Source organism: Macaca fascicularis, chromosome 7, assembly GCF_037993035.2.
Source record: "Macaca fascicularis isolate 582-1 chromosome 7, T2T-MFA8v1.1".
NCBI classification, from domain to species: Eukaryota; Metazoa; Chordata; class Mammalia; order Primates; family Cercopithecidae; genus Macaca; species Macaca fascicularis.
The window spans coordinates 25,771,405-25,785,153 of record NC_088381.1 but is presented as its reverse complement, the minus strand read 5'-3'; the positions used below and the strand labels follow the sequence as shown (position 1 = coordinate 25,785,153).

The window sequence follows — 13,749 nt, the reverse complement described above, 5'->3', positions numbered from 1 at the left end:
GACAAAGAAAAATGATACCAAAGGGTAAATTATAAAAAGAGGGACTATGAATATATGCGGTAAGAGAACTATGATTTGGGTTTAAAACCAACATGAGATTATAAAAATGCCATGAGATGAAGTGATTTAGGACAGGAGCGGGAAATGAGGTTCCAATAACTAGGAAATTGAGAAAGCTCATCTTAACAATGAAGAAAAATAGAAGAAGGGAAAAAGCTAGACACATGAGAAAAACAGACCTGAGGTATCATTCTGGAAGCGTAAGAGAAAGGCAATCAACATGAAATAGAGTAGGTTAACTGGTGGCAGCCTTGAGTTACAAGCAGCTGGGAAATAATATCCAACAATAGAGCCTAATATAGGAGGCTGTCCGTAACCAAGCATCCTGGGGCTCTCAGGGCCTTCCTCTCCATGTAAATTTTTCCACTAGGAATTTCCAAATGGTTCCTATTTGGAATGCTACCTACAGTTCCTTCTTCTGCAAGAAATGATATAGACTGGTCCATGCCTCCTCCTTCAGTACCAATGTAACGCTCACTCTTGGCACAGATTTCTGCAAGTTCCACCTGGAAAGGTAAAAACTGATTTGTACTGTGAGTAGTCATAACCCATTTCTCATTCATTTCTTACTACAGCCATGACAAATAGGTTTGAATTTCAGTGCCAACTCTGATCAACTAATAGTAGCCTGCCTGGAGCACTGCATTAAAAAGGGCTCCAGACTATAGGAAAACATAACAAAATCAATTAACAATGTCGGCTATGGGTATGAAATAAGATACTGACTGTGCACGCTATGTTTTTATCATCCCTAAAAGTCTCCACAGAGCAAGCAGTTTCTACCATCTTTCTATTTACTCTATCCTTCCCTAGACTGGTATCACTGAAAATCTCATATGGGCAATCATTCATTTTTGCCTCAGCTTCCTTTGTCTCCCAACAGTGAACTATTCCACAGTCTACCCATAACCAAAGTGGGGTCATTAAACTGTATTTTCCTGCCCAAAAGTAATGAAGTCTCTCTGGCATTTCCATTAAATGTAAGAATCAGAACTGGTATCATCTCATCAGACTCATCTTCCTCCAACCAAGATGAAGAGACCCAATAGATGCACACAGTTCTAACCCAAACTGAAAATCTTGAAACATCTGTTTAATAATCTTTAATGGTTTCTTATTGATTAAGAAATAAATCTAAACTCCTCAACCAGGCATTTCGAAGGCTTCCAAAATCTGGGACCATCATGCACATGAAATTGTATCATTTACCCTTCTTATCCAGTTAGATTTGTCTCTTTGACCATTCCACACATGTTATGCAACTTGGTATTACTTCCTGTCTTCTCTCCTGTATAAATTGTACTTTTGTTCAATATCCAGTTTATTGGCTAGGTACTATACATAAATCCCTGGGCTGACCACTCAAATCTTTCTTCATGGCCGGGCACTGTGGCTTATACTTGTAATCCCAGTACTCTGGGAGGCCGAGGCTGGTGGATCACAAGGTCAAGAGATCAAGACCATCCTGGCCAACATGGTGAAACCCTGTCTCTACTAAAAATATAAAAATTAGGTGGGCGTGGTGGCGCACACCTGTAGTCCCAGCTACTCAGGAGGCTGAGGCAGGAGAATCGCTTGAACCTGGGCGGCAGAGGTTGCAGTGAGCCGAGATTGCACCACTGCACTCCAGCCTGGTGACAGAGTGAGACCCCTTCTAAAAAAACAAAAAAACTTTCTTCATTATGGAGTCTTCTTCAAATATTATTCCCATCATGGTGTCCCCTTTTTCTAAACTCCTAAAACATTTATAGTTAGTATCATCTAATACACTACTATTCATTCATTCATCAATTCAGTTTTTCTTTCTTGTAAGACTTTATTCAGGCCCTTATTTCTGTTTTACTATATGATGTTTCTAGAATAATTATTCTGAAACACTGATATAATCATCTCTTGCCTGCTTGGTTGTCAACACCTTAATGCTCATAGTCCTCAGCATGGTACACAAGGTCTCTAATGACTTAACCCTAGTGCACTTCTCCAGCCTGCTCTCCCACCACTCCTCCTGTAAACCCTAGCTCCAGCCATGAGGGATACTAAACAAATGCTGTTCTTTACCACCCCAGGCTTTCTCACATCCCATTGTCTTTACAATATGATTTTCTATTCTCTTCACTCAATACCCCCCTACCCAGCATTCCCAACTAGTCAACAATTCAAGCAGCACCTTGCTGTGGAACCTGCACCACCACCCAAATGCACACATACCACATAACTCCTCCTCAGCACTCCCTGTTAATAACTCTATTATCATGTATTGAATATGCTTTAAGTGTGGATCTACCTGTCTTTTTATCTACATGTCTGTGAGAGTCCATGCAGGACCTAGACCAGAGCCCACTTAATATGAGCTGAATCACAGTGTTATTATTGTTCCTTGTTTCACGTTTCTATCACATCTGTTTGTTGTGAGAGATGAATAAAGTACGGTGTTTCTTTTGTGTCCCTTACTTCACATAATGCCAAACACATAGTAAATATTAGTAAACACCTGCTGCTTTCAATTTCTGAGAATAGTTGCCCAAACACCATCTGACAGATTCTGCAAGTGTCACATTCCTTGTTGGTCATGTGGATTCACTAACATTACCTTTGTCTTGTGACATGAGGTAAACTTAGGATTTTGATGCAATAGGCATTGTTCACGGCCTGCTGACACACAGAGCCAGTGTCCATAATATGTACATTAAAAATAAATTAGTAACCAAAAGATCAAAACACTTGGATTTAAAATGTAGAGAAACAACATACCCAGATGAAGCAGTACATTCATCATTACGTAAGAGATGATGGAACCTGGGTGCCCATCTAACTGTGACCCTGGGCCAGTGTCAAAAGTCCCCTCCCCTCAACAGCAATAACAGCCACATTTACTGAGTGACAGTATGTGGTAAGTATACTCAGTACCTTGCAATATTTCTTTTGTAAGCATTATCTCCTTCAAACCTCCAAACAATGTTCTGCTTATCCCCATTATAGAGATGAAAAAAATGGAGTTTAGAGATACATAACCAGAAGTGGAAGAGCCAGGATTTGAACCTCATCTGTCTGACTCCAAAGCCTGTATTCTTTTCTCACTGGACTTCAACTACTCCCTGCACAATGGAGATAATGCAATCTATTTTTCACTACCTCAAAGGGATATGAAAAGACAAATGAGATTCACCAAAATTTAAGTATCCTCCCTCTTAAGAGGAAAAAACCATAACATCGAGAAGTTTGAGAAGTTTATGCTTAGTAATTATTTTTTCCATTTATTCATATTCTATTAACAACGCTAATGGTTTTAGTAGTTAAGGTTTATTGAGCATTTATTATGTGCTAGGTAGTGTTCTAATTGCTTTGCCTGAATTATTTATTTCTCACACAACCCTATTGATATGGTTTGGCTGTGCCCCCACCCAAAAGTTCATTTTGAATTGTAATCCCCATAATCCCCACGTGTCAAGGGCAGGACCAGGTGGAGGTAATTGGATCACAGGGTTGGTTTCCCCCATGCTGTTCTCATGAGAGTGAGTGAGTCTCAGGAGCTCTGATGATTTTATAAGTGTCTGGCATTTCCCCTGCTTGCACTCACTCCGCCCTGCTGCCCTGTGAAGAAAGCACCTGCTTCTCTTTTGCCTTCTGCCATGATCGTAAATTTCCTGAGGCTGCCCCAGCAATGTGGAACTGTCAGTCAATTACATCTCTTTCCTTTATAAATTACTCAGTCAAGTATTTCTTCATAGCAGTGTGATAACAGACTAATACACCTATAAACTAGGTCTCTGCGGTTTACAGATTAGGAAACTGAGTGTGTTTATTAGTTGAGACTAGGCTAGTAATTATTAAAGATATAATTCAAACTCAAATTATCTGACTCCAGCACCCATAATCTTAACCACCACCATATATCACCTCCTATCCGTAATAAGGAGAAAAATACCCACCTCCCTAGCCATAGTATTATTGTAATGATCCAAGAAACTAAAGTTTAAAACTTCAAATAAAAGCACCTCATAGTGCTCTAAAGTACTACACAGTTGTTGTTATCTTTACGTGACGAATAAGGAATCATCTGATTTACACAAGAAAGCAGCTAAGTCCCAAGCCAAACGTAAAGAGAAGTTATAATTACTATAGAATATAAGACCATTTTTCAAGTGTTCAGGGAGATAGAATTTAAAGAATCTGAATGCCCCTAAAACATTCTGCTCTCCATCCCTTCCTTCAAAATCCTAATGACTGAGAATCATTACGGAAGACAATTTGACTGCATGGGAAACTTTTCCAAAGTGTATAACCAATAGGCTTGTATCTATTCAGACTTCTGCCCTCTGGACAGTTAGAAGAAACCTGACATTATTTACAGATCTTTTAAAGCTACTGAAGATAGTTAATGAAGCTACTTTAGTCCTTTGTGTGGTTCTCTTGAAGCAGCCTGGGAAGGAAACAAAAGGCTTGTGGGCTTCCTAAATTAAACAGTTTGTCCATCTGCACATCACCAGAACTCCACGTAAGAGGAGAAATGAAATAACAGGGTTCAATTTAATAGAGAATCTAATGAAATCTAACTGATTAGAACTGAGAAGGGCTAAATATTTATGAATGTTATGCTTCGCTAAACCTGGATATCCACCAAAAAAACAATAATAAGGATACAAAAAGACTCAAGATATTAATACAATGACCTGTTTTTGTTTAGCAGTTTTACTAATGAGAGTGTTAAAAGTTGAATTACACTGGAAGGAATATTTCTCTGAGTTAGGTAACCATGCCTAAGGGAAGCCTAACTATTCAGAACACAAGGCTCTAACCAAGACAAAATTACACTGTTATAGTCGGCTGCCATAAGTGTAAGTCAAGAGAAAGGAAGGAAATAAACAGACCCATTCATTCATTCAACAATCATTTAAATAGTGACCTAACAGATAAGTGAATAAGCCAGTGTCTGCCCTCAAGGAGCACACAATATTGATAGTGTCTTTAGGTGAACAAGTCTTCCAAAAGAAAATGTAAACCTAGAGTGCCAGACAGCTTCTGGTTGCCTCTCCAGATCTGTCCACTTGTCTTCATCCTGCTATCCCAGAAGGCTGCCCAGGATGAACTACAGTCATGTGCTGCACAAAAACATTTTGGAGTGGTCTCCTAAGAGTAAAATGGAGCTGAACAATTCCTATCACCTAGTGACACCATAGCTCAGAGCAGTTGTAACATCACATTACATCTGTGGTAATGTTGACGTAAACAAACCTACTGCACTGCCAGTCATATAAAAGTGTAGTACCTATGATTACGCACAGTACATAACACTTGATAATGGTAATAAATGGCTATGCTACTGGTGTACATATTTATTATACTTTTTATCATTATGATAGAGCATACTCCTACTTATTAAAAAAAAAAAGTTAACTGTAAAACAGTCTCAAGACAGGTCTTTGGGAGGTATGCCAGAAGAAGGCACTGTTATCACAGGAGATGACGGCTCCATGCATGTTATTGCCCCTGAAGACCTTCCAGTAGGAAAGATGTGGAGGTGGAACACAGTGATATTGATGACCCTGACTCTGTTTTAGTTTTTAACAAAAAAACTACAAGTTTAAAAAGTTAAAAAAATTAAAATTTTTTAAAATAGAAAAGAGTTCATAGAATAAGGATATAAAGAAACATTTTGTACAGTTATACAATGTGTTTATGTTTTAAGCTAAGTGTTATTACAAGAGTCAGAAAGTTTTTTTTTTAAGTTTATAAAGTAAGAAAGTTACAGCAAGCTAAGGTTAGTTTATTACTGAAGGAAAACATTTTTGTATAAATTTAGTGTAGCCTACGTGTACAGTGTTGATAAAGTCTACAGTAGTGTACAGTCATGTCCTGGGCCTTCACATTCACTCACCACTCACAGACTCACCCAGAGCAACTGCCAGTCCTGCAAGCTCCATTCATGATAAATGCCCAATATAACTGTACCATTTTTTTCTTTTAAGCCACACTTTTACCTTTTTTATGTTTAGATACACAAATACTTACCATTGTGTTACAACTGCCTATAGTATTCAGTACAGTAATACGCTGCACTGGTTCTATAGCCTAGAAGCAATAAGCTATACCATATAGACTAGGTGTGTAGTAGACTACACCATCTAGATTTGTGTTAGTACACTCTGTGATGTTGACACAATGACTAAATCACCTAACAGCGCATTTCTCAGTCCATAACTCCATTGTTAAGCAATGCATAATTGTGCATCAACAGGCTCCAGTGCTCTCTGCTTCCCATTAGGTTCTTCTAACAGAGGACTCTGGCAGGAAATGGGGAAGGGAGGGAGAGTGAAGTCAGGTCTCGAGTGTACCTTCAGGCCCAAGGGCAGTAACAGCACAGCTACAACGAGTCCTGGGTGTCCCCTAAACCAACATCTTTGTAAACAGTCCCAGTGAAATAAACTGTCCTTTCGTATTGAGTGTGCCATCTGTTTTCTGTTACAGCCCAGACTGTTTCATCTAGACAAGGTAAAAACATTAATGGCTCCCCTGACTTTACCTCAAATATTTTCTCTATTTTCTCCCCCTATAATCCTTCTCCACCCTAACTTTCAAAATTTCTGGGTTCTTACCTGGGGCTATTTTCAAATTCTTCCCCAAGTTGGCAAACATATTAGGTAGAGCCCAGCCAGGACAGAGGAAATTCTCCATGAAATGGCACCAAGATAACTCTAAAGAGACTGAAGCAGACTTGCTTTGTTTTGAAACATGGCTGATGACCAAGCTCTAACTTATAGACACTTTGTAAGGAAAAGAAAAAAATAAAAAGAAAAAAGCCTGTTTTAATATTTTTTTTTCAAGAAGGAGGCTATTATTTCTTCTTCACATCTCTAACTCAAAGAGATGTAACGCAAAGGAATTAGTAACTTTTCCATTTTTTACTTCAAGAAAAGTTGCCTGAGGACAAAGACAGCCAATTCCCAAAATGGGCATAGCAGATGCAAATGACCCTGATGGTTCAGGCTGAAAAGTTCCTGTAAATAATACAGGAAAGAAAGGAAGGAGTTTAAATATCAAAACAAGCAGAAACTAGAAAAAAACAACAGTGAGGAGGTTTCTAAGAAACCTGCGAAAATGTAGAAACACCACAGAGTTTGCATTAAGCACTCACGCTTTTTCACACACAGCTTGTTTTTAGTTCTTAGGACTGGATATCGTATGTTCCTATAAAAGCTCAGTGGGCTCAGAAAGTGTGTATCACAAAAGAACAAAAGTACACTCTCCTATCTGTGTACCCTGGAGAGAACATGATCTAATGAACCTGGAGAAAGCTAGTAGTTGGGACATGTGGCTCTAAAAATATCTCAGGTGCTCAGTGAGGGCAGAAACACAGTCTTCCAGTGGCTCCCTCCAGACTCGTTGACAAGAGAAAGACAAAGACCACTTCCTTAACCTAACTGACCTGCAATACAAGTCACAGAGGGACCCAGATTCTAAGAAGGGGCCTTCAACAATGAGGCTGGAGCAAAGTATTTTATTCAAACACTTTGGGATCCTAAGCCCATGGGAATCCTGGAAATGTCTATGATAGGTTTCTTCTAGACCTCAACCATCACGGCCTGTACTGGATGAGGAGGAATCTTATTAGTACCTAACAATGTACAAACTTGGATGTTTCTCCAGATGATGATTCTGGATGTGCAAATGTGTGTGGTAAAACTGTTAAAATATTAACATGAATCTAAAAGGTAATAATGAGATGCAAAGGGAGAAAAGAGTACAGTATACTCTGCTACTCCAAGTGCAGTCTTCACACACAGCATTGGTGTCACCGGGAACAGGTTAAACGTGCACAATCTCATGCTCCATCCCAGACCTACTGAATCAGAATCTGCAGCTTAACAAGATCCCCAGGTGATCTGCATGCACATGAGATCTGAAACAGCTCTTTAAATTATTTCCTACATGACAAGACCTTCTTGATAAATTAAACAAATTGGGAAATAATATTAATAAAAAAGTGAAGAAAGCTGACAAATACCAAATGTCTTCTAAGGCTAGACACTGTGTAGGGTATTTTGTACATCTTATTTAATTTACAAAACAACCCAGAAAAAGAATTATAAAGTTTTATAGAATTGTAACTTCTCTATTTCATAGAGAAGGAAATTGAGACTCAAAAAGGTCAATAAACTGACCTAAGATAAGATTCAAAGCCAGAAAGGCCTGGCTCCAAAGTCCACCAAGCTACCTTGTCATTCTCCTTCACGAAACAGAGGCTGTGCCCAAAATTGGGCCCTGGTGAGCCAATGGAGCACCATTTATGCATATCTGGACTGAAACTCCTTTTCATTAGAATGAACAATGAAGTTGACTATAAGTTATAGGAAGCAGACATTTCTGATTCATCACAATGTTCCTCCATTTTCTCTTCAAGTTAAAAAACGTGTACCTTGCTGGATGGTCTGAGGCTTGGAGGGCTTTGCCATTATCCATCTCCAAACACAATTCCCAAATACTTGCCTCCCAAAGACCCCAATGTTCTTCATTGTTTCGCAACCCAGAGTGATCTCAGTATAAGGCTAATATCTTGGTATGATTTCTATAGCCCGATAATAGTAATGCCAGCTAACACAATGCCTCAGACATTGTTCTAAGCACTTTTTGTGTTCTATCTAGTTTCACATCTGTGACGGAGAGAGTTTCAAATCTATTTTATAATGAAGAAACTGAAGCATAGAGAGGTTGAGTAAACTGCCCAAGATCATTCAGCTAGTAAATGGCAAAGCCAGAATTTGAGCTCAGAGTCTTGGTTCTATGCTTTTAAGCATAATACTATACTTTATCTCTCAGGGAAAGGTTTCGGGAGTAGACCAGGAACCCAAAATTCAGGAGCCCCCAAAGCCTTCCCTCCATACTTATCTCTTATTAGCACAATTGACTGAATCCCTTCCACTGTTTAAATTCTTAAAAAACACAGGGTGGGAGTTGGAGGGAACAGTCAGCAAACACATACCAAATAACTACTACTGGGAAGAGGAGATGAGGGGAGGAAAAAACTGCCTAAAAAAACAGTTGTTGGGGAAAGCCAACAGGAGGCAGGAGCCTGGCCAGCCTGATGGAATCAGACAATAATAGGACCCGAGTCACTGCTACTAAATACCAACGGGGCCTCCAATGCCTGTGGTAAAGGCTGGTGTCGCTCCTTTGGCTGGCAGAGTACTTATTTTGGCTCTGACCTTCTAAAAATGCTAAATAATGATAATAATGGATGGGCAGCAGGCTTACAATCTCTGTGGTTTGGCAAACGTGTCCTGGAATTGCACGTTCCTTCCCATGGATAGAGGAACCTCCTATTCCCTGGAGGAAGGGTTCCTCATACTGTGTTGTGAGCAGAACAGTCCTGTCCCACCCTTGAGGTCCTAACTGCAGGATTCCTAGTTGTAAACCAATCTGGACTGTCCTAGAGAAAGAAAGAAGAGATGGGCATTCGATGACTAGTTATTATTTCTTTCCCTAGCATAATAATAACTATGAGAATACTTGCTAATTTTCCTAATATGGATCTGATCATACAGATATAGACACAAACCAAAGAGAAAGAAAGAACCTCTATGAATCATCATCTGAATCAACCAAATACATAACTCAGTGTACATATTTGCCTTGGGGAAAGGGTTTTATGTATACAGTAGCTAATTCGCAAACACTTTGACATGTAGTGGGAAGCATCTTTAGGGTCAGGAAATGATGAGGGTGTTCCAAGAGTTGTTACATGAAATAAATTGATTTTATTGCATTGTGCTCAAATGTTATGCTCAGAGCATCTACTGAAGGTCATTATAAGAAACAGTCATGTGAACACCACTTTTGCATTTGTTTTCAGACATTGCAGAGGTGATTTTCATTATATTTTATGTGCTCTAAAGAACCCATGTAGGAAATGCATTGCGGAATTTAGCACCCCCAGGGAAAATACTGCCTCTTCTGAAGAACTGGAATGATTCCTCTATTCTGATCATGAGACCTCTATAACTTAATATTGCCCTTTTTACCTTGGCCTCCAGGAATCTCAGTAAGATTAAACAAAACAACTACATTAAGTAATTAACAGTTGGTATGTTTTTATTCTCCTTTCTTTTGTCCTAGTTTTCTACTTCTAATTTATTAACCTCATTGAATATTTTGGGTTGTATAATTCCTAGACACTTTAAACATAAAGAAAGTAGGCACTTGGTACAAGTAGAATAAAAAATTGAGACATAGCAGACGCGAGGAAAAGTTACGTTAAGGTAGCGATGATAAACAAGAGTACACTCTAAGAAGGGGGAGTAAGAATGGTGAGGAGGTCCAGTAGCCATATTCCATGAGGAATAGTTGAAACAACACTGGATGTGTGGCTTACAGAAAGAGTAAGAGGACCCACAAGCAGTTCCTTCAAACTTCAAAGGATTCTAATATCAAAAGGAGACAATTGGGGACACATAGGTAGAAAGGGTAGAGTTTGATTAAATAGAAGGAAAATCTTTCCAATGACTAGAGTGGTCCAAGAATGAGAAGGGCTAATTTGTGAAGCAGTGAGATCACTATGGTAACAGAGGCTAGAAAATGATTTCCTATTAATATCTCAAGTTGGGAGGTGACTGGAATAAAAATTCACATAGGGAGAGGGCTCCTGAGTTCTGGGGTTCAGAGACAGCAGTCTCTTAACTTCAGTTCCTAGGGAAACTACACTTCATTGTCCTCCTCCAAATTTTAAAAATTTATAAATATTCTGTTCTACAAAAGATGAAAATGAATGTAGAAATGCTGAAACAAAAGGGTTAAATTCCTTACTCTTTGCAAAATAGGAGAGGGAAGTAAAAGGAAAACTTCATGAAACAGTAGAGAATTTCCATTTTGTCCTGTCTTCCAACATGTGGATTCTTGGGCACAACTCTACTCAAAACGGTGTTTGTGAGGCCTATGCTAAGTTGAGGCTACCACAAGAGCTCACCTTCACCCTCCATGCAATCTACCAGGACCCTCACCTTGCACTGCACAATATACCGTATGGAAGAATACCTCAGGGGCAGATTCATTTGATCTCTTGTATAGCACTTTTTAAATATATATTTGCAGGTCTAAGCTACATACCACGGGAGAACCAAAAGAAGTGCTGACAACCAATAACGTTCATGAACAATCTAATTACAAATCACAGCCCAAGTACAGTCTAATCCATAAGGCAAAAAACTGACCTAAAAAACTTATCCTTTGAAAAGTAAATGATTGTAATCTCTTTCTCTAGATTTTCATTCCTTGAGTACCTATGTACAGTTACTCCTGATACTCTCCCAAATTATAAATGTTATAAATACTATGCTTAACAGAAGACTTAGTTAAAAATAGAAACAATATTGCAGATGATGTTGCATAATCACTATCTTGGATGTAAATATAAAAATGTCATTTAGTTTAGCACACTATTGGTAGAAGGGCTCAAAGGAGAGGGAAGTAATTTCTAATGGAACAAAAACTAACCTAGACCAGGAGATGTACCCAACTGGTAAGGTAATTTGCTAGAAAATAAATCCATTTTATACTCTGCCAATCCATGGAACAAAAGACGCTAACATTGTCTAAAGAGAGACAGTAGAAGAAGGGGAGAAAAAGAAGATTGTCATTTCAAGATATACCAGTAAGGATAGAACCCTGGCTGGCTGCTTTGCCAGGTGGATAATGGGCTCATTGCCACTGGACCAAACAGCAGCCCGCAACATCAGCCACTGTCCTTACACCACCTGTGCCTCAGACTGCAGCTCTGCTCACTTTCTCTCTTCACTTCATGATTCTTTCTATCCACATATTTCAGAGGATATATTACTTATTTCTATAGCTGAAGTTTTAGCTCTGCAAAGCACTCTAGAACACTCTGCATTTTACACTGACATACGACATAGTGACTTTAAAAAATGAGTAATTTTTGGCTTGCACCTGCAACTCAGCTTCTACATCTCAACCGACACCACAAAGCCTTTCCTAAAACCTCCCTTCCCCATTTAAATTGGGTTCTCCCTGTTCTCTCTCATAATCTGTTTCCTTCATAACATTTATCACAATCTGTGTATAGATATTTGTGTATGTTTGTTTAATATTAGTCTTCCTCCATTAGTCTAAGCTCCATGAGGGGAGGAGGCATTCTGTTCACCTTGTATCTCTAATGCCTAAACTGTTTGTTGATAAATGAATGCTGACTAAATGAATGAATGAACAAATGAATATACAATGTCAACTCCTCACTTCCCTGCTAACCCACCATATTCAGAGACAAAAATCTTCCCCTAATAAATGAATATGCACCAAATTAAAACCCTGGAACTATGCAGTCATTACATGACATTGGCACATCTTGGAGAGTGAAATGTCACTTTCTTCTCTACATTTATAGTTTTATAATAGAAAAATCTATCTCATTCATCTTTATATGTTTATGTGCTGAGACACAGAACAAAAAATTCCAGAAAATTCATTATAGTCAATACTTTCCAACTTCCTTCTTTGATAAAAATATGAGAGGTAATTTTACTTCTTTCCATTTTTCTGATTTATTCAAGAAAAATGTGCCAATAACTATCAAAACATCTATAATATGACCAACATGAAAAGGAGGAAATAAAGAACTAGAAAATTCCACTAAAACAGAAATAACACGTTATCACAGAAATGGCATTATGTGTAGAAGAAAAAGGGTTTAAGTGATAAAACCATCCAAGACATTCCCAAACAGGTTTCCCAGTCTGTTACTAGAAACACTGCTGCCACTATTGAAGGGATTCCCCATTGGACTGAGACTCTGGAGACAGAAGACCTTGACAAAGATTCTTTGCTTCACCAAACTTTAGTCATGCTCCTGAACCAGCTACTAGGCCTATCTGTTCACCCTGCTAAATCAGATTAGTGAGAACACCCCACCCTCAATATCTGATCACCCTTGGTATCTGATCAGGTTCCTCATCTTCCACCATCCCCCAGGTAATGACTGATCAGCTTGGCCTGCATTAAGCAAGAATCCTTTTAGGTCAGGTTAGCTGGAATCCTCATTACTCCTGCTGTTTAATTTCCCATTCACTGGCTCCCACCCTGCTCCTTGGCTATAACTTCCCACTTGGCCATGCTATATTCAGAGTTGAGCCCAACTTCTCTCTCCCATTGCAAAATCTCGTCACAATGGTCCTTAAGAAAGCCTGCTTTGCCATACTTTAACAAGTATCATTGAATATTTTTTTCTTTAACATCCTTTACCCCTTTACTTTGCTCAAGTTCCTCCCTTCCATACTGGTTTTTAGTTCATCATCTGTTGTTCCTCCAAGGTCCCAGCCACTACTCTCAATCCCCTGAAATTAATACAATAGTTATAAAACTCACCGTAATGGACCCATGTGAGATGTCTAGCCACCCTCTTCCCATCTCTACACTTTTCTGGGGACACTGAACTCTTTTTTCTCCTTCTTAGCACTCTACCTCCAACTATTAATGCCATAAGGTTATAACAATATAACTCATAATTGCCAGATTCACACACTGTAATCCCCCCAATCTCCCATCCACCCAACAAAATGCTTTATCACAGTTCATAGATCCAGGAGTGGGTACCTGACTGAAGACACCAGATTCCCTTCTAGAGTTCCTTCTTCAGAAAAATCTTCCCAATGGGGAAAGAGTCAGTTTTAAGTGATCTATGTCTAT

At 38.9% G+C, this 13,749-nt stretch overlaps 1 protein-coding gene across 10 annotated transcripts in view; it reads right to left on the bottom strand.

The window, feature by feature from the left end:
• The window catches only part of GALK2 (galactokinase 2), a 172,791-nt gene that overhangs the window by 46,077 nt on the left and 112,965 nt on the right, over positions 1 to 13,749 (bottom strand). For 4 of the 10 annotated variants that reach the window (XM_005559508.5, XM_065547327.2, XM_065547328.2 and 1 more), the window contains exon 6: positions 468 to 566. The exons of the other annotated variants lie outside the window; for them this stretch is intronic. In XM_005559508.5, coding sequence (XP_005559565.1) covers positions 468 to 566 — 99 coding nt within the window. The remainder of the gene's footprint in view (positions 1 to 467; positions 567 to 13,749) is intronic. 10 annotated transcript variants of the gene reach the window in all.